Source organism: Kogia breviceps, chromosome 2 (genome assembly GCF_026419965.1).
Source record: "Kogia breviceps isolate mKogBre1 chromosome 2, mKogBre1 haplotype 1, whole genome shotgun sequence".
Classification (NCBI taxonomy): domain Eukaryota; kingdom Metazoa; phylum Chordata; class Mammalia; order Artiodactyla; family Physeteridae; genus Kogia; species Kogia breviceps.
Genome location: NC_081311.1, coordinates 32,674,316 through 32,699,513, shown reverse-complemented (window position 1 = coordinate 32,699,513; position 25,198 = coordinate 32,674,316). Strand labels below are relative to the sequence as shown.

Sequence of the window (25,198 nt, the reverse complement as noted above, 5' to 3'; positions counted from 1 at the left end):
TTTGTACATCTTTCTTCCCCACCATTAAAAGCGGGGAATTTTTTTAAAAAAAGAAAGACAGAGGGGAGAAATCATGAGAGAGAGCAGTTTACGGCTGCCAATATGATGCTGCCCCAGCCATAAGCAGCTCCAACCTTTTCAACCGCTATAACTTTCTGGTATAGGGAAACAACGTGATAAAATTAAATTACATACTTCCTCTTCAATATTAGAAGGCATGGACAAAGCAGAGGGGAAGAATGGGAGACTCTATGTGAGGAAAAAAATGGTTTTTAGAAGCTTCATCAAGCTTAGTTTTAGATCCTGATCCCTTAGTGAAAGGCCCTGAATTTCCAGGTTCCTCAAGCTGGGGTCTTATGGGGTCTTCTTTAAGGCCATGAATTCTCCACAGGAATTTTTTTTTAATTTTGCATTTTCATGTGATGTTTCCATCTATCTACAATACATATTAGAAGTCAACTGAATGACGACCTTATAATCAATGTCACAGATTTCAATGCCTGCCTGTGACCAAAGAGCATAATTCAACAGTTGTAAGAAAAGAACAAATGTGGAGTTAATGATAAACGACAAGTTCACAAGAGAAGGCCAAATGACCAACGTTTTAAGCACAAAAATTTCAGTGATTCCAATTTTAAAAAGTGGGGGGTGGGGGGCTGGTTGACAGCCAGCTGTAAAGCTGTATGAACTTAAAAAAAATTTATACCAAAATAGCACGATATTCACACTCTGAGCGGCAACTGAGTTCAGGCAAAATTATATCAACCATCGATTAAATTAAAACCCAACCATTTGATGAATAGCCAGTGGTGCCTCTGTCACTCAAAAGATAGAGACATGAATATTAATCAGTTCTCAATTAAATTTATAATTATTAAATAAAAATTGTAATAGGTGTACAGTTTACTATTTAATTTGTAAATTGGCTTAGGTCAACCCAATTGGGTTGGTGAAAATTTTTTTTCATCAAAGGGAATCCATACATTATTCAAGATTGAGAAACACTGATTCCACTGAACTCTTAAGACATATTATATGAGCCATATTGCCTATACAAAGCGTCATCTCCTTCTTTATCTTCCTCCATCCTCCTGAGGCTGAATCTATCTTTTCCTCCTCTGGTTCCCAAGGCATTGTGTTACTTACTACAACAGAGGTAACTGTTCCGAGGGTGCCTCTTCCACTAGACTGCCAGCTTCCCAAGGGCACAGTCTGAGTCTTGTTTCTGTCCCCTCACAGGGTCCTGGGCAAATGAGTGGTCATCCAAATTCTACTGAATGGTACAGAAGTACATCTACATAGCCTGGTGCACCTGGGACTCATTGGTCTTTATTGTCCCACGCCTGTCAGTCGACATCTAGGGCAGTGATTCTCAAAATGTGGTCCCTGAACCGCTCAGAAATGCGAATTCTCAGGCTCCGCCTCAGAATCAGAAACTTGGTGGATGGGGCGCAGCAACCTGTATTTTAACAAGCATCTAGGGAATTGTGACACACTTAAGTTTGAGAACCTCTGCTCTAGAAGGGAGGCAAGGCAGGTTAGGCGGAGTTTGCCTGCCTCTGTCCATGCTTATTGTGCCCTGGTTGCATTTCATTTGCACGTATTATCTACACGTGGGGTAGGCAGCCCTAGGGTGCCTTTGCATGTTCCCATCTTCTCCATCACTCACAACCAGGTAGGCCTGGCAATGAGGATAACCCATCACTAGAGCCTTCAGAACAGGGTGGTATGGTATTCAGGAGCTGGAATGCTGAGGGCTGGCGGTTGTCCTACACTTGCATCTGAGTAACTCCTGCTAATTTCTGCCTCCTCCTTATTACATTTCATTTTTCTCTATCACCTTAGAGTCTCTTTCCCCTCCCCAGCTTTCCTTCTTCTAGTCTGGTTCCCCCTTTTCTCTCTCTGTTACAGAGAGAGAAAAGCTGTTTCTTTAAAAAAGAAAACAAAACCCAAACCATTTGATGAACAGCCAGTGGTGCCTCTGTCACTCAAAAGATAGAGACATGAATATTTAATTGGCTATTACACTGAACGATTATACAACTGTATATACTTTGGTGTCACTGCCCCATTTTCCCAATCCTCCCCAAGCCCCAGACACATAGGCTTCCCTGAAAGGAGCTAATCTTCAGCAGGGCTACTTAAGGATCACATGGCAAAACAAACGCTGGTGCAAGATGCAGCATCTGGCCAGCACAAGAATTTCAATATGTTGACCTTCACGCAGGAGGCCAAGGCCTGGATAAAATCACTTCAAAGGCTTGTACTTCTTTGTTCCTTGTATAATATTGTTTCATAATTTCGGCTGAGCAATGTCAAAATTAAGGCAACAAAGGAAGTCTCTCTCAGAGAGCTCTTACCCTCCATGGCTTACCCTAACTGCAAAACGGTTTGGCTTTCAAAATTCCTCAGTGAGGCTTCAGCTCTACTGAACACTTCAGTCAATTAAATCGTCGTAGGATACCAAGTGGCAGTATTGCATGTAATACAAGTTTCACTAAACCATCTCTTCAAAGAAGAACCTCTTAATTGTCCATACCATAGCTACTAATGCATATGAACTAAGGTACAGGTTTCTAAGCAAAGTGCACAGGCAACACAGTCTCATGATAAAATGCAGATGGAGAAGACCAGACTCATGAAGGCAGCCGATGCTCTAAGGCATGCATTCAGGTTGTGCGCCAGCAGATCCCGGTCCCGCAGCCAGGCATGCTTGGACATACAGAGCACAGGACATAATGGGAATCATGTCCACCGACCAGCCAGAGAAGAGCCAAAGCAAGCCTAAGGGAAGCCAGGATGACAGATGCTGTTTGGAGAGGTAATTTGGCCTACAGAGGGCAATGCCGAAGGAAGGCAAATATTGCTTTGGGTCAAGCAGCAGATCGAGGTGACCAAAACAGACCTCTGACCCAGATTTCCTTTTTGCTGTATCGTCTATATTGAGGAGGTCCCCAAAGCGCTCATTAGTGATAAATTGATGGTGCGTCGGAATGACGCCCGTGTGGCGTCGAGCTGCAATATCGGCTTCTTCTTGCTCACGCTTAAGTCGTCTCTGGTCCGCTAAAAGTTTCTGCCATGAAATTGCATAAAATGGGCTGTGAATCATCTGGTCCAGGGTATTGGAAAACTGCTAACAAAAACAGCTAAGGAAAAAGGTGCTGGGTCAATAGGGAGGAAACAGATGTTGGAGGGGCTTTATGGCCGCAACTGCAAGGTTCCCGCTGTACCCACCCATGTGCGCTCTGTGTAGGGAGGAGACAGCGCTGCAGGGAGAAACCGGGGGAGCATTGGGATGCGGGGAATGCTGGGTCCCGTACAGTTACGCTGTCTGCAGACTATCTCCCAGCTCAGCCAAAAGCCTCCTGCCTCCTGATACAAGGCGGCCAAGGCCAGGGCATCCAGGGGGTCCGTCCGGGGCATTCACGAGCATGCAGCAAGGTGGGAGGCTGGAAGTGCTATCCTTCCCTCGCTCAGGCAGTGATGAGTTCCCATAGCGGGACCAGGGCTGGCTGGTTCCTCCTGCTCAAATCAGGCTATTAAAACAGCTGTGGGCTTTTACTGTGTGGTTCTATGGCAAGCAGGTCATCTTTGTGCTTCCTATTCCTGCTACTTTATGCTCAAGAGAGTAGAGATACCCATTTCAGAAAACGTGGCACCCCCTTCTCCTAGGCCAGCCAACCCTTCCTCCGAGGACAACTGTTAGGAGGCCTCAGCACATGCACCAAAGGCTATTTATGTGCCTGACAGAAAACATCACTTACCTTGTACTTCCTACTTAACTATTTCTTCCTTAGGTGAAATAACACTGAGTTTAAGGAATGAGGTAGACTATAAATATAGGAGATAAACTAAGAATAATGGTACCTGGGTTTAGAAGAAATATTCTCTCCTAAATTAAGGAAATAGTCATCTATTTCTATTTTTAAAGGCCTTTTAAAAGAATTAAACAATGTTCCATTTAACTAAATGTCTTCACTGCCTACCGAAAGGACCCTATGGAAGAGAATTTTAATGTGTTTTCTTCCTCCATACCAATCATACCTTCCTGGGATTAATATTCTTTGCAGGAAAGCATTGATGAGAACTGATCATTCTCAATAAAGCATCAGTCTTCTCCCAGCAGGTAATTAAATGCCTTAAGTGACACCTAGCCCCAAAGGACGGTGGGCCCATTTTTCTATCCTTCTCCAGGGTCTACCAGTAATAAAGCAATAACTCGTCAAACGGCTGTAGGATTTCCAGTGCTCAGGTAAGTTGTGGTAAAGATTAAATGAGAAAAGACGTGAGAAAGTGCTTTGTGAAGCACGGTAGAGCCCTGGTTTCCAGCTCTGCCTCTGGTACAAGGTAACTGGCTATGTGGCCCGGGGCAAGCCACTGCCCTGTGGCAGTCCATTCCTGGATAAAACAAGGGAATTGCCCAGATGACCACTAATGTCCCTTCCAGGACTGACAGGCTCTTGTTTTCTGAAATGCCATGATCATCAATGTTAATAGTAAGCCACTCGCATGGAAAAATGCCAGGACTGGCATTCCCTGCGCTGGGACATGTGAGTTGTTTCTGTAGCAATGGGAATGGACAGATGCAAATGGAGCAGAGCTCCCTACCCAGTGTGTGAATCTGACCTCAGCAAATCCATCATTCCCATAGTTGAAACACATAAGCCAAAAAAACAGGTATAAAGACCCAAGGATCTGTGAGCCAGCATTATTCAAGAAACAAGCTGCTCACCCTCGGAACTGCTAAACCAGCAAAGTAAAATCTGCTCCCCATGTGGTAGGCAAGAATTCTATCACAAAACCTTCCATGTTGGATGCTAGGGTTTATACGCCTGAAATGGAACGTCACCTTCCCTCATCATAGCAGGCCAGGCTTCGATAGGTAGAATCTTGTATCTCAGTGACAGTGATAAAAAGGAGTCTGTTCTGTGGCCAGATGGACATCCATTGTGAGTTTTTCACCTTGTTACCACAAATAATTCCATCCGTCAAATGCTTCCTCCTGTTTCTTTTCACAGACAGGCGCAAACGTCTTACTGAGCACTGTCTGTATTGTGCCCAGAGAAGGGCAGAGCTGTGGTTTTATTTGTTCTTTGTCTCTCTAGCTGGCAGCAATAATTGTTACCCTCCAGCTCTCTTCAATGTCAGCCTTACCCTAAATGCTTAAGGAAAATCCCCCTAAGCTCTGAAACCAACTCAACAAAAACAGCACAACACAGAAAAAGGGCTTCAGACTTTACAGGGTAAGGGACAGAGTTGTAGACACATGAACACCTTCCCTTGCTGCCACCAGGTTCAAAGCAATTCCTCCATCTCTTCATTGCAAGAAAACACTCATCAGAGCTTGTTTAAGCTATAGGACCCTTTCTTCCGGGAATGCGAAGTCTAGAAAACACGCCTCATCATAAAACACTTCATCACAACAGCAGCTTGTGATTTTGCCCATTTAGCTTATGTGCAGAACTACCTCCTCCTAAATCCCAAGAGAACGCGTTCCTTTCCCGGCCCCGTCAGTCAGATCACTGCAGTACAGACATTTCGGTAGCTGCAGGACAAGGTCTATAACCTGAAGCTCTGGGGGAGAGGGTTTATCAACGTTTATTGGGGTATCTCTCTTCTTCTGAGTTAAAGGCAACTTCTTCAAACTGTTTTTATAAAATGTATCATGGGCGTTATTCTTTTTGAGTTTCCTCTTTCTCCTCCTGCACGTTTCTCAGCATGAACTGTGCTTTGTGCCAACAGAGGATGGATTTCCCTGGAGAGTAATAAGGCAGGGGTTAGGGGGAAGGACTCTAGGTTCCCCTTAAGAGGCACTGAATGCAGTGGTAGGCAACCTCTTTCTGAACCTCCCGGGCAGATCTGGCATTTGGAACTTAGCACCTTGGGGAAAATCAGTCCTACTCTTTGGAAAAGTGGACTAAAAGAGGAGTGATTGAGCTCATGTCATATAAAAAGTCACCTGTGAAAACCCCAATGGTTGTTTCTAACTGCTAGGCCATGTCACCTCCCTGAATGTCTACTTCCTTCATATTTTTATCTGCACAAGAGCTAAGAGATTTCATAGGGGGCGATTACCTCTTTATCATCATGACGTCTTCGAATAAACTCTTCTGTGGATTCCAAGTAATCAGCTGGTATAAAATGCCTTGGTGATTCTGAATCTTCAAAACAATAAAGTAAAGTTAAAACAGGCAAAGATTTAGTGGGAAACCAGATTGGGAAAAGATTTCACGTTTCATCCATGACAAATATCAAGTTTGTACCATCGTTGTTTGGTGGTCAGTATTCAAATTCTGAAGGAAAAAAAACCCAAATGCCCTCTCTCCCGATTTTTGGATTTACTTGTGAACTAGTTTCATACAAAGAAAACTAACCAGAGGCAAAAGGTGAGCAAAGAGAGGACCGTCTTTGAAAAGTGTCCCTATTAAGAGGCGTGCAGGATCTTACAGGGACACACACTGTACACTCACACACACACACACAGGGCCACCGAGAGAGGCTGCCTCTCAAAAAACCTCAGCGTGAATCGGGATTGGTGTGAACTGCAAGGGGTTCAGGAGTTCAAATGAACAAATTTCTCAGATGAGCTAAACGGCCAATTTTTCTTTCGAAACAGAGTTTGGTGGTTAGTCTAAATGACATGGGGGGGATCTGTTTTTAAAGAAGTGCAGCCACTATGAGCCATGATTAATTGCCAAGCAAAACAAACAGAAAACAAAGGACGGACCAGAAAATGGGCACCAAGGTCACACGGGAGGAGGGGACAAAGCAAGCAGAGTGGAGAGATGGGTGAGGTGAGACTGGGCAAATACACAGAAGGCCACCTCCGAGGGACGGTCCAAGTTCACTTTGGGGGTTGTTGTTCCTGTCCAAGCTGTGGTCTGAGTACGGCAGAGAGTTCCCATTACTAAAGGCCGTCAGGCAGACCTCGGGGGCCGCGGGTCTCCCCTGAGGGGGCTCTGAGATCCGGCTCAGCCTGGCCATGGTGTGCCGGGAAGACAGGCGTCTAGGAACCAGGGGCCTCCCCCCGGAGAGGGGCTCGTCCTGATGGGGCTGAGACCCCCTGGGGGGATCTGGCTTCTGGCCCGAGAAGTCCCCGGGACAAAGCTGTCTGAGGGGATGCTGGAAGGGCTTTTTCAACCGGAAAGGGAGGGGGCTCATTAGGTAGACGTTCCTGAGGAGTGTGCCCTTGTCCCCCCTGGGATCCGGGCGCCAGTCGGGCCGCCGGGAGGTCTGCTGCTCGTGCCTACGGATGGTGGTGAAGCGCGTGGAGGAGGCCGGGCAGGTGCCCTTGCACTTGTTGAGGCGGTGTTTGGGAAAGTCTCCGTGAACGCTGCCGCTGCTGCCCTCTCGGCTGTCGCTGGAGACGTTTGAGCAGCGGTCCAGCTCGTCCGAGCAGGTGGAGAGTGGCTCGGAAGGCACGGGGCCCCTGAAGCCCAAGGTGGGGTCCGCCATCCGGCTACACGCTGGGGAGGCGTAGCTGCCCCCAGGGTTCAGCCCGCCCGCCTCCCTGGGCCGGAGCTTGGTTGACTCCAGGAGGGACTCAGCCGAGCGGGCAGAGGTCAGGCCGCTCCGGGCCAGCATGGGTGTGGGGGACTTGCTCAGCCGGCCGGACAGGTCCAGCGACGGCATGGACCGGGACCGCTGAATCAGCTGCTCGAAAGCTGTGATGCGGGAGGAGACGGTGTGCTTGGGGACGTGCTCCGAGCCTTCCTGGCTGGGGCCCAGCTCGCCCCTGGCCAACGCCAGGCTGCTCCTCTCGAAGTGGGAGGCGAGATCCCGCACACTGGAGGAGGAGACGGACCCCAGGAAGAGGCCGGCCCGGTTGATCTGGTGCATGTCTCGGTAGAGCATGGTGAACTGTGGGCCAGCTTTCCTCAAGAGTGGGCAGGGCCTCCTGGTGCCGGTGCTGTACTCCTGCAGGCTCATGGTGCTGCTTGACCTGCCGTCGTCGTCCCGCCGGGAGCGCACGAGCAGGTTCTCCGCGCTGCCCCCCACTTGCAGGGGGAGGCCTCTTTTGGAATCATTCAGAGGAACCGAGACACAAAGGTTCTCACAGCTCTGAGCCTTTTCCGATGGCAACAGGACGCTCTTCTGATCCTGCAAAAGAGCGCTGGGAGCAGAGAGCCTGGGTTTGAATTTGGAAGGGAGGATTTCCGAAATGCAGGCTTTCGCAGCGGACAGGGGTTTCTTGTGCTTACACCCGGGGCCTAACACACTGCTAGTGTGAACCGCTCGGCTATGAACTGAAGATGAAGAAATCATGTGAGCATTCCCACCTTTATGATCCACTGGAAAGCATGCAGAATAAAATAAACAGACCCATTAGGTTAAAGCTGAAAGCTGCTACAAAAAAAAAAAAAAAAAAAAAGAAAAAGAGAGGTAACATGCTCATTTGTCATAAGGGGTTTTTTGGTTTTTGTTTTAATTTCCAGTCGACGTCCGGAAGCAAAATAATCTGTGCTGCAAAGCAGGTGCAAAGATGCAAAGAAAAATGGCCACCCTGCTAGAGTTAGGAAAAGCTCAGCTAATTTCTAAGAAAAGGGAATCAGAACAAAAAAGAGAGAGATGCTTCAGGGAGAGCAAGGTTGGGTTTCAAAGGAAGGGAAACTATTCATACCAGAAAGAAAAATGGCCGGTGAGAAACTAGGGGAGGGGACTAGGAGGGCTCAGTGGCCTGGAAATGGATCTCAACAAGTCAAAACTTATCCCAGTAGCTGGAGGTTCGCCCTTGCTGCCATCACCCCAGGAATGGGTGTGGATGGGCGAGAGATATCCTGATAGCCGTGCGGATGGGCGAGAGGCCTGCAGGCTTCGCCCAGTTACCTTTAGTTGAGGCCGAGCTGGATGGCCTCTTGAGCCCACTCAGGCCCTGGAGAGGGATATCTCCTCCTTCCAAGACGCTTTTATAAATCTGCCTCTCATTCTCCAAGCTGGTAAGATCCCCGGGAGCCCCATCTGATTCCCTCTTCACCGCGTGGAAGTTGGAAGAATATACACTGAGAACAATGAAATTTTAAGAGAGAGAAGAAAAAAAAGAGAGAGTAGGATTTAGTATTTTTAACAGTTTTCTAAAAAGCACGTTACCAGCTGAGGACAAGGAAACACACTTCCTGGCATCCCAGCCAAGCACCGTCCCTTCTAAAGGGCGTTCTTATTTAGACATGGAGCTCTACAGACAAGGCAGGCCCACAGGTGCCCCGGGATGCTCAGGAATCGTGTCTAAACAGCAAGGTTCTCTATTTGAGATGACTGCCTTGTGTTTTAAAAGAATAACTCTGAGAAACACGGCCTGGGGATGGAGGGCAGGAGGGGGGCCAGACAGGAGGAGTTTCTGGGGGCCCATTGGTTGCACACAAGATGGGACAGTCGAGGACATGAGTGGAGCTTCTGACATGTTGCCAGCCAGAGTTGGCCATTTCAAGTCCACCACCTGGATTATTTTTTCTGAGTTGTTCCTCACAAGTGCTTTGACCAATGGAGCATTAAAATCAACAATGAAAGGAAGTGGCCCAGCTGCCTTGGGTCTCCAGGAAAATCAGCCCTCAGGTGCAACCTGAAGCTGTGATTCTAGGTATTCTTATCCCATCCACTGCTTTCAAAATTTGTATTCAGCACCTTATGACATGTATTATGAGTATAAACGATTGCTTGTTTATATCCTTCATTTATTTTTTATCTTGTTGAAAGTCTAGGTATTTTTGCAAGTTACCACAAATCCTTTTTGGAATGAGGTGGGGCACAGAAAAAATTAAGAGCGCTTACTCGCTGAACCCTCCCCCTCCCCTCACTCCAGTTTTCTATGCCCTCCCCCACCAACACACTGACGTGGGCATGCTCACACGCGTGTGCTCACACACACTCAGATCAGTGATGACCCCTTTCCCACAAAAGCACTCAGGCTCCTGCTAGGCTGCTTTTCAGTTCTAGCAAATTCCATCTACCGGTATCAATATGGAATTTTTCCAGCTCTAAAGATGTAAACATCTTGATGAAATTACTTCATCCCAATAGTTATTATGAATATTATCAAGTGGAAAGAAAAGTTTAAGGAATTACAATAGTGAACACCCATATACCACCCCCAACCTAGATTCTACAAGGAACGCTGGGCTGCATTTGCTTCCTCATACATCTGTCCGTCTCTTTCCTTCTATCCATGCATCACCATACAATCATTTTTTATACTTCCCGCAGACTCTGGGTCCCCAGAGTGACACACAATGACGGCAACAGCAGCCGTACACCCTGCTTGGTGAGATGGCCTATGTGCGGGGCACTGTGCTAAGTGCCCGATGATCATTCTCTCTTTAATTGCCACGAACGGTACTACTTTCCCCATTTTCAGATGAGGACGAAGCACTGGGAGAGTCAGGCACTCATCAAAGCTGGCACAGTCAGCGGACGGGTGGCACTGGAACTTGAACCTTGTCGTCGGGCACCCCAGACGGCACTCTCGGCCGCTCTAACATTTCCTACCACCTAGGAGGCAGCACCTTCCAAGAGCCCAGGCTCGCACAGCATGGGGAAACAGGGCTGAAGAATGCTGGAGCTCCGTGTACGTCATCACTGCTGAGTGCCACCTGCCACGAATGTACCCCCGGGACAAGCGTATCCAGAGCCAGGAGTCAGAAGTGGAAAAGAGGTGGAAATTCTGTGGTAGGACAGGCAATGTCTCCACCTCAAAGTAGTCAAGTTCCCCGGAGCAATTCCATTGCTTCCAGCACTGGTAACACCCCCTCTCTCCCAGTCACCACCACTTCCTGAGCTCTTGCCATGTGCCCGCCACTGCTTTAAGGGCTTCACGTGCTCTATTCAGGGGACTGCCAGGCTGTCAGGGCTCTCCCAGGCCCCTCCTCATTATCTCTGGCCTAGGTCAGGGGGTCAAATCTCTTCCCCTTTCCTCAGCCAAGACAGGAGAACATTATTGGGCATCTAAGGGGAAAGAAAACCAACCCTCAAAGCTGAGAACAAAAAGCATGTGAATGATGGGAATTCCCTGGTGGTCCAGTGGTTAGGATTCCACGCTTTCCCTGCCGAGGACGTGGGTTCAATCCCTGCTCAGGGAAGATCCTGTGAGCCCAGCGGCATGGCCAAAAAAAAAAAAAAAAGGCATGTGAATGAAGTGAGTCTACACGCAGCCCTCCAGGGTTTGTGTCTCAGAGAGAGACCTCTGGAAAGGTTGGGATGGGGGAAACACTCTTTATTTGCAGGCGCCCATTAGACTATCTCAGCCATGAGTATGCTCAATAAATATCTGTGGAATGAATAAAATCTCACATTTTCTGAAAGTAAAAATTGGCACATATGATCTGATTAAGGATATGCTTTGATTTTCGAAATTATGTGTTTAGAAATTCTTGTTTTTGTTTTTTTTTTGCGGTACGTGGGCCTCTCTCTCACTGCTGTGGCCTCTCCCATTGCGGAGCACAGGCTCCGGACGCGCAGGCTCAGTGGCCATGGCTCACGGGCCCAGCCGCTCTGCGGCATGTGGGATCTTCCCGGACCGGGGCACGAACCCATGTCCCCTGCATCGGCAGGCGGACTCTAAACCACTGCGCCACCAGGGAAGCCCTAGAAATTCTTTTACAAGTATAAGGATTATATCACATTCACTGAGGGCTTCTAGCTCCTGAAATCAGTGACCACGGAGTCATCGGAGGGGTGGAAAGAGAAAAACTACAGGGAATTAGGATGGCCTGAGCTCAGGCTGGCTGTCCTTACTGGTGCCCGCCTGGTCCCTGCTGGGAGGTGCCCACTCTCACCCGCAGGCTCTGGGACAATGGCTGCACCCATGCTGCTTCTGGCTCCTCCGCTTTTGCCTGCAGGTGGCATCCACCGACGCCACCCAGGTTCTGATTAATAAAACCCGTCACCTCTTGCTAGAGAGCTGGAGGACCCCTAAAGGTGACTTGCAAGGTTGTGGCACTATCTGCCAATTTAAATAAATGTAAACTCTTCTAAACCGGCTTTAAGTTTGAATTTCACAATGAAAAACAAATCTGTCCCTTTTCTAAATTTCCCCTTCACGGTCCACCCTCTTCTTTTTGGTTTCATTTTCTGATTTTGTCCTTCAGTTTAACCACGTTTCTCCTTTTTTTTGTACAACCTCAACTAAGATCCATGCATAGATGTCCTTGAGGCTCACCGACCACCAGACTTTTGTGGAGGGGACAGTCTCTAAAGCCCTGCTCACCTTGGTCTGGGGTTACCAGATCTCCCTCGGCACTGGGGGAGTGCCTGACGGCAGTTTCTATTCTGCTGTCCTTCCCCTTGAATTGCCTCAGCCTCAGTCAGAACCTCCCACCCAATCGCCCCAGTTCCTCCTCACTTTGCTTGGTGCCGACTCTCGGGCGGTAACCAGCTGCCTGACCCCATACCGCCTCTACCGCACCAGCTGTCAGAACCTCCCTCCCTCCAGCCACTACCCCACCTCTGGCTTTACTCCACCCGTTATCACCATTTTTTCCTGCTTCCCCACCAAAACAACAAACCAGCACTCAGGAAACCTCTCAGAATGGATCTGCACTAGCCAATTGTTTTCTTTCTGATACCAAAGCCAACATGCTTTTTCCCCACGTGTAACACTTTGCAACTGAGGAGGTCCTTGTTTCACAACAGTATCTAAAAGCTCTTGACCAATGTTTTTTCATATATCATCTCCATCAGACCTCCTAATGTTGGAAAGATGTATCATTTGTCCCACTCTCCCCAAAACCGAGGACCAGAGGGGTGAAGGCATGTGCAGAAGGTCACAGACTTCCTGGGTCTTTGCTGTGTTCAAACAGATCAGAGAAGATGGGAAAATGAGCCAGGCTGATGCAGAAAGGCCCGATCAGGACTAGGAGCCACCGACTGCTTCACAAAACAAGTCAAATTCAGAAGCTCAGCCCTCAGTAGCCTGAGCTGAGCTGTTTTTGGTTCGGAAAGAGCAAGCCGGGGTGGGGGACAGTGCGGAGAACTCACCCTCGAGCTGAGATGCAGAGCTGGCTGCTGAGTTTCAAGGGGGATTCAGTAAAAACACACTCACTGAAAGGATACAGTGAGAGAAGGGAGCAATCATCTTAGGCCCAACTGTTTCAATCACGCTACCAGGAGGGCTCTGGAGGAGACAGGCAGGGTCCTGGCAGGCTGTGATCCCAGCCCGGCTCCAGCGAGGAATGTGATTGCTGAGGCAAACCCACTCTGCTTAAAAACTTGGAAACAGTCTGGTTCTCTCAGCCTCAATTTCTTTCATTTGCAAAACTAAAAGGTGCAAAGAGACTCTCCATGAAATCCACGCTCGAATCTGTAATCTATGTAGATCTTTCTTTTGAGTTCCAGACACAGACACTTAACTGCCTTCTAGACATCCTCACCTACATGGTCCTCAGGCATCTTAAACCCAACCTGTCCCAAACCAACCCCAGCCCTGTTCCTCTGTCTTCCTTCACCCAAGCCAGAAAGCCAGGGGAATCGACCCCCTTCTCCCTCCCCTTGCTCCCCAGACCTAAGCAGTCACCAGGTCCTGCTTACTCCCTGCCCTTGACACAGCTCACATTAATCTTCTGCTCTCTCCCTCCGGGGACTGCTCATGGCCATTCGTCTATACCTCTGCAGGAAGCACGTTACCACTCCCCGAGCCTGCAGCCCGGACTCCCTCCCATCATATTTGCAAATCGCTGCCAATGATATTTCTAGAGAACATCTCAATTTGTCATTCCACTGCTGATTTTATTCATGCCACAAATATTTACTCAGCACCTACTAAGTGTCAATCACTCTCCTAGGTGGAGATTCAACAGAGGACAAAACAAAAAATTCCAGCCTCATATTCACCGTTTAAAACCATTTGGCATTTTCAGGGGAAAAAAAAAAAAAAAAAAGAGAAAGTAACTGTTTCTAGACTTTGGGGAAGGGAGTATAGAAAATCTTAAAGCCTTTTGTACCGCATGAAAGAAATGTTTTGTATTTATAATGTAATAATGCTACTGTCATTGAATTTTTATTTGCTGCTGCTCTATAAAACCTTTCTTTCATTCTCCCCCAAACAGAGGTGCTCACTCCTTTTTGGGTCCCATCATTGAATTTACCACACTGCATTCTGATTGTCATGTACAAGTGTGTAATTTCCCAATGACACTCTGAGCCCCTTGAGGCCAGGCAGATTATCTTATGAATCATTGTATGCCTGATGTCTAGAACTGTTGTTCACCAAATACATATTAGCGGAAAAAATGATTCTATGAAATTACATGCCTACAAGCACACAGATTTCTGACATTTTTAAGGCCCAGGGGAGTCTCTAATCTTTCATGTAGCTCTTCAGGTAATGATTTGTGTTTTGATCTTACATTGGATTAAGGAAATAATGTTTTCTCTAGTGGACCATCACCATTTCGGAAAGAGCAGCTTGTTCTTGAGCGCCACCTGCTGGCCAAATAGAGTAAAGCTCCTTGGTTAGGCAAAAAAATGTATTCGTGCCAATCAATGACGAAGTGATAAGTCATGATGAAAATACACCTCTGACTTATAGATCTGATAACTCCAGGGAATTAAATTCAAAATGGGACATTCACTATGATTACAAGTATGAAAGATATATTTTTTGAGAGGAAGGACTGATGTTGTATTAGGATATTGGGGCAATGGGTGAATTTCTTCCTTTCTCTTCCCAGGTTCTTCTAATATTGTGATATGGAATCATGCTAATAAAATGCTAAACTGCAGTCTGCTCAAGATGTGAAAGTAGATTTAAGACAACACCATCACTTCTCCAGTGACCACAGAGTTTTTGATCCTGGGCTATTGGTGACTCCTCTTTCTTTAGCCCTTGGGTTAAGTCAAGCCTTGCCAACGTTGCTTTCACAAGTTTCGTGTCCAGATTCAGTTCACAAGCAGCCTGCCTCAGTGCTAAGCAAGTTGGATTCTAGTTAATTAAGATTCACAGATGCATTCATTTATTCAACAAACGCTTACTGTGCATTTTCATATGTATCAGGCACTGCACTTATGTTGACTCCTCACCAATTCCGAATACTGAAAAACCTAACTCATTTGAACAAACTGGGAGAAAACCAAGCCTGAATTACTGAAAAATCTCCACGTGGAAGAACAGCAGGAGGGAAAAGCTCATCTATTCCTGTCAAGTGTTTCATGAGAGCTGGGCTATGGCTGAAAAACAGAGGTCTCTGGACCTATTTCCATGATACAAATACAGTGCTTGCTAAATTAACACATCAAATATCTATGTACACCAGTACTCAGAGTGTCTGAAAGCAATTTGCTCTTTTAAAAAGTCTGCATGAGTCCCCCTCAATCCTAACACACTATTACACAAATGGTTAAGTTGTTTTTTTTTTTGTGGTACGCGGGCCTCTCACTGTTGTGGCCTCTCCCGTTGCGGGGCACAGGCTCCCGACGCGCAGGCTCAGAGGCCATGGCTCACGGGCCCAGCCGCTCCGCGGCATGTGGGATCTTCCCGAACCCGGGCACGAACCCGTGTCTCCTGCATCGGCAGGCGGATTCTCAACCACTGCGCCACCAGGGAAGCCCAAGTTGTTTTTTTAATCACTCAAAACAGTAAACCATAGCATGCCTTTGGTTAATTTATTACCCAATTTTGAATCAGTATTGGCGCACGTGAGAGTTTACTGCTGCCACCAGCAGATCTTGGCAGTCTCCGGGCCTAGAACATCATTGCTCCTACTCTGGTGGTAGTTCTGCCACACACAGCTGTGGAACCTGGGCACACACTACCTTTCTGTGCTTGTTTCCTCACCTATAAAATGGGGATCAAAAATAACACCTGATCCTGAAATGTTGAGGACTAAATGAGGTAAAGTATATATGATGCTAAACACAGGGCCTGGCACATAGTAAATGCTCAATAAGTCGTTAAAATTATTATTTCATTCAAGATCTGCACTCTTAACTCTGATATCCTGTGGGAGCTGCCTTCTGAATACTTTTAACCTCTACAACCTATTTCATTCAGTTGCCACATTGCCTTTGTATTTACTAACTTTTTTTTTTTTTTTTTTTTTGCATTTTTTGCCCCTGAAACTATTAGGGGACTGCATCTTATGCTCCTATTAGAATACCCAGCATAGGGACTTCGCTGATGGCGCAGTGGTTAAGAATCCGCCTGCCAATGCAGGGGACACAGGTTCGAGTCCTAGTCTAGGAAGATCCCACATGCCGCAGAGCAACTAAGCCCGTGCGCCACAACTACTGAGCCTGCGCTCCTGAGCCCATGAGCCACAATTACTGAGCCCTCGTGCCGCAACTACTGAAGCCCACGTGCCTAGAGCCCGTGCTCTGCAACGAGAAGCCACCACAAGGAGAAGCCTGCACACTGCAACGAAGAGTAGCCCCCGCTCGCCACAACTAGAGAAAGTCCGCACACAGCAACGAAGACCCAATGTAGCCAAAAATAAATAAATAAACTTATATTAAAAAAAAAAAAAAAAAGAATACCCAGAATAGTGCCTTAGATCTCGTAGAAATTCACTCAGCCAGCCACCTGAAGCAATTTTTCACCAAAATACCCTAATCCCAGCTCATTGACTTTCAAATGAAACTACTCTTGCAAAATGCCTTCTTTGGCAAGATATGATAGGTTGGATATGTCCAAGTGACCATAATATTTGCCCCCATAAACTCAGCATTCAGACCAAGTCAGGCTTCTATTTGAAGAGGTGAACTTTGCTCACTGTGGACTTACCCAACCCAAATGGAACAGGTAATAGTGTGCCTTTCCTCCTTGTCATATTTCAAAGAATGAGATACAGATGATGATATAATGGTGATGAGATGAGAAGCTGCTCCTACCAGGACAGCTCCCAAATCTATAGGGTACACCAGGCAGTATGGAGATGCAGTCCTTGCTCTCATGGAGTTCATAATTTATTATAGTTATAAAAATACAAGAGCATAAGTCAGGTATACAGCAACAGAAGTAAGTGCCATAAGAGGTACTAATATGAGACTGGGTATAGGAAGGATCCGTTAGGGCCCATTTATACAAGCTAAAGTGCTGGCTATTCACCATGTTCGTAAGGGTAGGGAGGAGCACTGAAACATTTTCGGCTGGGATAACAGCTGCATAGTAAAGTACAAAGACAAGTAATCTAGGAGAGGACCTGGGATGCTTTGGGGGACGGGAAAGGAGTCTGGTGGTTACCCCATGAAGAAGTGTGTGGGGTGTGCGTTCATCACTCGGGCAGTATTCTAAGACTTGGTATGGGGGAATAAACCAAGATCTCTGAGAATCAGACAAGTTAGCCCCCTCTTGGCTCCATCTTTCCTTGGGATAGGTCCAGCCTGAGGACCTCACCCCACCCCCAACTTTATACCAGATGTGGCCTTAGTCACACACTCCATTCCCCCAAAGATCAGCACGCATTCTAAAGGTAAAGATGCCAACACAGGGAAAAGCTTATCAAAGGTAACATGAATCAACACAAAATTAATTTGGAAAAGGAGGAGAAAAAAAATAATTTGAAGACGATAATTGCTACTTATCACCAAACTGTACATCATTCAAATCCACTAGACTGATAACAAAATACAACACAAGCCTCTTCCCGTTTCTGATATTTAATACATCAAGCCACGTAAACAGTGATAACTTACTATCCAGGAGGCTCTGAAGAAATTTCCGGAGTGGGGCTGACTGCTGAGCTCTGTAAATGTCAAAAAAAAAAATAAAATAAAAGAATGTAGATGACTTACTTCGACGCAGATATTTCAAGCCAAGGGGAAAACGAGAGAAGTCCTTTTCCTTTCCTAATTTAGATAAAGCCCTCTGGGAGATGGGGAGCTCGGCTGGGAAGGTCTCAGTGCTGGTGGAAGGCGGTGCTCTTTCTCTAGGAGGATTTCTGGGCTTTTGCCTCCCAGTGGCTGCAACCAGGGTTCTCTGGGTGGGTCGGGAGACACCCCACTCCTTACATTTATCTCCAGTTGCAGGCCCACTGGAAAGATGGCCCACCGCTTGGCAAAAGGCACTAGTGACATGGACAGCACCCTCCCAGCAGCTTATCCCCCCACCCTCGGAGCCCCTGCCAAGCCCACCAGACTCCTTCATGCACCCACATGCCTCAACCAGAGTGTCACCCAACACTTCAGGTACAGAACATACAAAAATGCATTTTACGGTGCTTTGTGTCCACCTAGGGGGGTGGGATAGGGAGAGTGGGAGGGAGACACAAGAGGGAGGGCATATGGGGATATATGTATACATATGGCTGATTCACTTTGTGATACAGCAGAAACTAACACACCATCGTAAAGCAATTATACTCCAATAAAGATGTTTTTAAAAGTATGCATTTTAAAAGACTGTACTTTTATATCGTTTATTTACCCCTGCAGATTGAGAAGTGTGGAAATGGGGAGAAATGCAGTTTCACAAAACCTATTAATGACCATTTCAGCGTGACGGGAGGGAACATGTTATCAAATTACAGGCCCCTATGCACAAGGAAGAAAACCAAGAGTCTATGCAGAGAAAAAGCAGCATAATTACAGAGTTTAGGGTTTCTATTGTCTTGGAGAAAGAAAGGCAAAGGGTTCAATGTATTTACTTTTAAAAATAATGTGTTAGTTGAATACATCAACATAAAAGTTAACGTTTAAAGATACTCCTGGGAATTCCCTGGCCGTCTGGTGGTTAAGACTCTGCGCTTCCACGGCCGGGGGCACGGGTTCGATCCCTGGTCGGGGAACTAAGATCCCGCAAGCCACACAGCGCAACCAAAACCAAAAGCTCCTACCTCTACTAATGACCACTTCAAGGAAAACACGCTCTGTAGAGGCAAAGAGGTACTTGGGGAAAGGAGAGAAAGAAAAACACCAGGAGAAGGAAAAGGAAGAGAGCGGGAAAGAGGGAGGATGACGGGAGGGGAGGCAGCCTTCGTCAGGGGCTCACCCCTGGCCCTCCTCTGCCCTCCACCCCCACTACTCCTGAGAAGACACTGCGCTCACCTCTGCACCCATCCTTCCAGTCTCTTTGCCAGCACTGGTCTCTCAGCCTTGGCACCCGCCCTGTTCTGGGTCTCCATCTTGGAAGAACTTTTGCACACCCCTGCTGAGTCCTCTGGAAACATCCCCCTTCCTTCCTACCACAGTCACATGTTGCCAATGAGTGCTGTATCCCTGGGGGCTCCCCTGATTCTTCACCACATACTCTACCTCCCATCAACTACTTACCCAGCAACCTCCTGGTTTTTAGAAGTTTTTAGAAGCCTCCTGGTTACCAAATGCACTGACCTTCCCTCAGAGTCTATTTTTGGGAGACCCCTCGGGCAACTCATACTTGCGCCACCTCTCACGTTTCCCCCTCGCTCAGGTTTTCTCTGACCTGCCCCTCCTCCTGTTCTGTGTCATCCAACGTCCCGATGGGTAGCTGCCTGTCTCCTGTCCTTTCTCTCTGCATGACTCTCTCTTCGATCTGTAATCTCCTCCCAGGCTGGGCGTCTCCACCTGCTCCCAGGTCTTCAACCGTCACTTCTCTTCAGGTGACTCAGATTGACTTTCGACGTCCCTGCCTCTCATGAGACCTAGTTTTCTATTTCCAACTGTGTACTGGATATTCCCTACATGATACCAAACACACACCTCGAAAATAAACTACCTAAAACCACCTCTTTCATCTTACCTCTGCACTGATTTTTCTCTCCACCTTTCTTATGTGACATACTGATGTCCCCATTCTTCTAGGTTCCTGGTCAAAAGCCTACAGTTGTCTGTGTCTCCATCCCATTCCCCAAATCTTTGTTCTTCACACCAATTAGCTAAAATGTCCCACTGCAATTTCCTCTGTGATTTCACATCTACCCTCATCCCTTCATGCTGGTGTCACTGGAGTATTCACCCCTACCTGCCGGGACTGCTGCAGTAGCCTCCTTGCCCTCTCAACCTCCAGATGGAGGTTATCCCTTCAGTTCAACCTCTCTAGAGCAAGGACACTAACCTTCCTAAAACACTAGTCCTGAATTACATCATTGACTTGAGGGCAAAAATCAACCATCTCTTTAACCATATTTTTGGAGTCTCTACAACCCAGGGTCAACCCTCTTTTCCCAAACCTGCCTTCCACTATTATCACCCCAGATTTCCTATTACAGATGAATTCATCTACTTTATTCCTGAATCCATCCTAAACACGTTCACTCTTGTGCTCTCTACCATGCCTCAAATGGATGGCCCCCACTTTCGCCATGTACCTAAATTCCATCAATCCCTTAAGATCTTGGCCAACTCCTGAGGAGTCTTCCCTGATTTCCTGGAAGATTTCCCCCTCTTCTGAGCGCTTAGAGGCTGTAGCGTTCATTTAGCTCTTGCCAGGCATTGCTGTGTACTGTTGGAGATCTTTTATCTATGAGTGTGACTAAGCGGTCACGTTCTTGAAGGCAAAGTCCACTCTTGTGCTGATTTAGAACCTCTCTCAGCACGTCACACACACGTTAGGGACTACGGGTAACACATAATTGAACCAATGGCAAGACGGCTCATTCATGCATCAGACACCTCCTTCGGGCCCACCTAGCCCCAGGCAGGGCTGTAGGTACTGGATGCCATCTCCGCCCCAAGGAGGCTGCGGTTACTGCAGTAGTTCTCTAGCTGCTGTCCATCCTGCCACATGTTACAGAACCACTCTTATTACAGTACTTTGCAAAAAAGTGCCTGCTGATTCATTTCGGGCTCCCCTCCGGCCCCCCCAGCTCACTTCAGGACTTACCTGCAGCCACAGTTCTCCTTTAGACGCACCTCAGACCTCCACTCCCACAGCAGCTACAGCTGGTGCCAGTCTCCGCCCTGGCTGCAGACTCAGCTCCCCCACTATGCTCACCCCGTCACGCATCTGCCTGATCGCATGCACTGTCGCTCACCTTCTGTGCTCCCCTGGGCCTAACCGCTGGTCCTGCTGGCTACCTCATCCTTCGGTGACTCTGAATTCCCAAACCCTAACTGCCCCGGATCTGCTTGCAGTGCTTGGCTTCGGCCCCTCGTATCCCGGCCCCCCTGGCTGCAGTCATAATCACCTGCTTTGAGCCTCTGGCTCTACATGACTTCGTACCCAAGTCACACACACTGGTGGCCTGACCCTCCTTGTCTCAGTTCTGCTTAAGAATAACATGGTCCATTAGCATTTTCCATTTCTCCTGCCACAGTCTGTGGACGTCCTAGCCTCTTCAGCAGTGTCCGCATTCCTTTTTTATTTTCTATAAAGATAACCTTTCCTTGTAAGCCTCTCCTTTGTTTTGTCAGGGAGCCCTGGGGGTAGTTCTCCAAACATTTGGTATTTGTCTTCACCTTGGGAGCCCATTTACCCTGGACTCTCTCTTTCTGACATATCCTTTAAAAAACCACATTGGGACATAGCTCCCTTTAAAAATATCAATGTAGGCAGAGTTTCAAACACTTGTGGCCAGGCTGTCTGGCCTCCGGAGTGCATTTTTTCATTAAGAACTTTCTGACCTTTCGAATTACAAATACTACTATTCTGACAGTGCCTTGCACGCAGGAGGCACTTGAATCACAGCCGCTGTGTTTTTGAAAATGATCTCTGAGGTTGGTATCTCCCAGGGCTGCAAAAAAGACATGGAAGTTGCCCAAAAAAGGCTCCCTAAAAATTCAGAGAAGATATACACACAAGGGGGCAGAAGGGGAGTTAAAAAGGTGACCCCCTTGAAAGCAGAGAAAGAGGATGGTAAGCGGGAGGGGGGGGGAGAGTAGTTAAATCACCAGCCACCCTGCATATATATCTGGAAAATCCCCTTTAAGGAAGATGCCAAGCTCAAAAGAAATCCAAACAAAAATTAAGTTGGGGGTCAGGGGTGATCTAAAACAGGAGTCAGAAAGCCATGCAGCTTAAAAATGACCAGCATAACCATTCATCACCCCAACTACATCAAAAACCATAGAACAAGGAAGAAAGCAAAGGGAACTGAGGGCACAAGAAAAACTCGGAAATACCTGTGACAGGTTTGCACTGGGTGCTTTATTAAGCGTCTCCGTTTTTTCTAAATCTGCCTCTGACTCTGTTTGGCAGAGGTTGAGATCTTTTTCTAGATTAGTCTGGTTCAAGAAAGAAAAGATGGGAAAGAGTGTTTTAGTTAGGAGGAAAGGCAGACAGCATGGAAGGTTACGTTTGAAAAATGAGTTTGTTTAGTATCATACATTAATAAGGCAAAGATGGCGTGACTAAAACACAAGAGCTTACTAGAAATGAGTTAAAGACAGGAAAACAGAGAATGCAACATTAGGCATAGAGACTATAAATCCTGTGGCAATCAGAGCTCCAAAACTCTACTCTACTTGCTAGAGAGAGGAACTACACAGACCCCAAAAACCTACCTTTTAGGAAATACCCATTTTCTCCTTTTCAGAGTATGGTGACTATGCCACATACTATATGTCAGAAGAATAAGCAATTGCTTTAAAAACCTCTACACATTAGTATAAGTCTTAGAGACTTTGTTAAACTGTTTTATCACCAAGCCAAAAAAAAAAATTACAATCAAGTTAAAAATAAAAGGGGGGGGGGATTTAATAAAAGAAAAAAGCCCACAACACACACACACACACACACACACACACACACTAGCCAGGCCAGAGCGCACACACACAGCCCACAGTGGAATTACCTTTCTATCCTCTCTAGGAAGGATAGAGCAGTCTCCAGGAGTATAATCCCATATCTTTTTGGGAGGCTGACGGGAAGCAGAGGAGGAAATGAAGAAATGAGCGTAAAGACATAAAGACAAACATGGAGAACGGCTCAAACCAAGAGGGGCAACACTAGGAGAACTGGTCTCAACACAGAAAAGTGAACTAAAAATAAAAGGAGCGGGCACCCTGTCTCCTGAGGCCACCTGGGGACCCCATGGAACTCAGGAGCTGGAAATGTTAAAGTGGGAGGTTTCTTTCTGCATCTCTGTCTCAAGAGTCAATCACTGTTGGATTCTAAATATTGAAAACTTTAAAAAGAACAAAGGGAAAAAAAGCATTAACACCAATTTGAACAAAAACAAACATTTAAATTCCTCATTGTTCTTTTCCAACTATGATGGACACTGAGAGCCTACATTTTGGAAGCTAGTCTTCTCCCCTGTAAAATTATGTCTTCATAAACGTGTGAATTTGGAGATCTGACCAGGGGTGGGTACATGGTACTAAATGTGCTTCCTGTGGCTTGTGGCAATGAAATCCATGTATGAAACAGGTGTTAAATATTGCACTGTAGAACTAGACAATTTCACTAATTTTAAAAAAATCTCCTTTTACAGTTTAACTAGACTGATAATACTGCTGATGGTAGAGTCAAACCTCCCATCTCTCTTACAGAGCAGAGTTTATACTTTGAATTTAAACAGTGAACTGTAAGGTTATTTTTATTTTCTCCTTTAGCTGTTCATGTTAGAATTAGAACTGCATTCCCGAAGTAGAAATCTGCCAGAATTGTTTTAAGCGGGGTCCAGAGGGTAGGACATCTGAAGTTACAAGCCACTTCTATCTTTGCAACCTCTCTTCCACTAAGTAAACCTTCTTGTTCTGCCCACTTAGACTTGAAATTTCTTACACAATGACCTCTGAGGAGATGAGATCATTAATAACTCCTATCATTCTGTGCAAATTTCATCATAACCAACTCTATGGAAACACTCAAATTAGTTTTACATTTTGCCTTGAGCTTACTTACAGAAATCACATCAATTTCTGTAGAAATTAGGGGGAGAAAAAAGAAGAAAAAGCTGACACTCCAGGCCAAATAAAAAGTAATTGATTTTACAAATGAAACGTAATTGATTCCAAGGTGCCTTCACCAGTAACTTGCGTATGTAATATAAATTGCATGTATTTTGCAATTTGTAAAGTAAGTGCCACTGACAATTACCATTCACCTTTAAGCACTTAATACAGTTGGATTGTTCATCTGGGGATGGAGATGTTTTCAAGTCACTGATGGTAGCCCTACTCATTTACTTACTGCAAAACATAAGACAGTGCTTACAAATTAAATTGGTTTTAAATAATCTTCCCCCAAATGGTCCCTGGAGTCTTAAATTAGTTGATATTCCTACAACTCATTAGACCTAAAAGGTATTATAGTCAGGAGCTTGCTGAAACTTCAGCTCATTTTGGGTGGCTTTAAGTGAAGGGGCCAAGGAAGAAAGGAGTTCAGGCTAAATGCCTAAAGTTCTGGCAGGCTTTACTAGGGGGAAGTGGGTCCTAGGTTCATGTGGCATAAAAAGGAGAAACGATGATCCACGTGGTTTGATAGTAGTTTTAATTTTATTCTGCTTCTGAATGACTGAAAAATCTTCCAAAAAATTGCCATGGATTACACCCCTTTTATTTATGTCTCTTGCTCTTTTGTGGTCCAGGGTTGATTGGGGTAGGAGAGAAGTGAAGAAAAAATTTCTCCCCATCACACCTTCCTCCCAAACTCTGGGAGTAATATCCAGTCATCAACCTGGTTCAACCAGATAACAAGCCCACCCTTAGGATGACTCAGACCATAAGGACCCGTTCACCTCAGTGCTGTTCCTCAGGAAATAGGCACTGATTAAGCTATTTTGGCAAGTCTTCAAAAGTATCATCTTTTATTACTTTAAAAGACCTACACAAAAAGAGGTAGTCCCATTTAAGGAGGACTCTAAGGTCTATTCAAGGAACACTCTTGGCTTCAGAGAAAATGACATTTTGGAAAAGCATCTCTAAGTCTTTTAGTAATTAAGAGGCAGTTAGGACAATAGGCTAGGAATACAAATTATAGGAAGGTCCCCTTACGCAAGTGGACCGTGCTGTCAACATTTGTCTGGATTGGTTGTGTGGCCTCAGACTACAGTTTCCAGCAGAAATGATGCTAATTCACGGAGCTATTCACAGAGCCTATCTAAATATGCTGTGGCTGAAATGCTGTCTACTGCTAACGAAAAGAGTATTATTTACGATGACAGATTTTATAAAACAAACCAATCACAATTAATTAGAAAAAAATGGCTTCATAACTTTTCCTAAAAGTTAATATTTCAGTAAAACTAAAATAGTTATTTGTTATCTGGCAAATGAAGAGGTGGCTAGAAATTTGTGGATTCTGAACAGGGTTTCAAAACTCAATGGCATAGACTCCTTATTGTAAACAATTTAAAGCTAATATCTTTTGCTTTCTCTGATGAAAGTATGGCATTATTATTGCATGTACCAATCA

General features: G+C 46.1%; 1 protein-coding gene across 50 annotated transcripts in view; it reads right to left on the bottom strand.

Moving 5' to 3' along the window:
• SORBS1 (sorbin and SH3 domain containing 1) overlaps positions 1-25,198 on the bottom strand; it is a 245,001-nt gene that overhangs the window by 30,489 nt on the left and 189,314 nt on the right. For 32 of the 50 annotated variants that reach the window (XM_067024994.1, XM_067024997.1, XM_067024993.1 and 29 more), the window contains 7 exons: positions 22,632-22,697; positions 21,961-22,062; positions 17,617-17,666; positions 8,827-8,999; positions 6,825-8,291; positions 6,076-6,161; positions 2,906-3,073 (listed from right to left, as the gene is read on the bottom strand). In XM_067024994.1, the coding sequence (XP_066881095.1) occupies positions 2,906-3,073; positions 6,076-6,161; positions 6,825-8,291; positions 8,827-8,999; positions 17,617-17,666; positions 21,961-22,062; positions 22,632-22,697 (2,112 nt within the window). The remainder of the gene's footprint in view (positions 1-2,905; positions 3,074-6,075; positions 6,162-6,824; positions 8,292-8,826; positions 9,000-17,616; positions 17,667-21,960; positions 22,063-22,631; positions 22,698-25,198) is intronic. The other 18 variants (XM_067025019.1, XM_067025013.1, XM_067025016.1 and 15 more) reach the window with 4 other exon arrangements.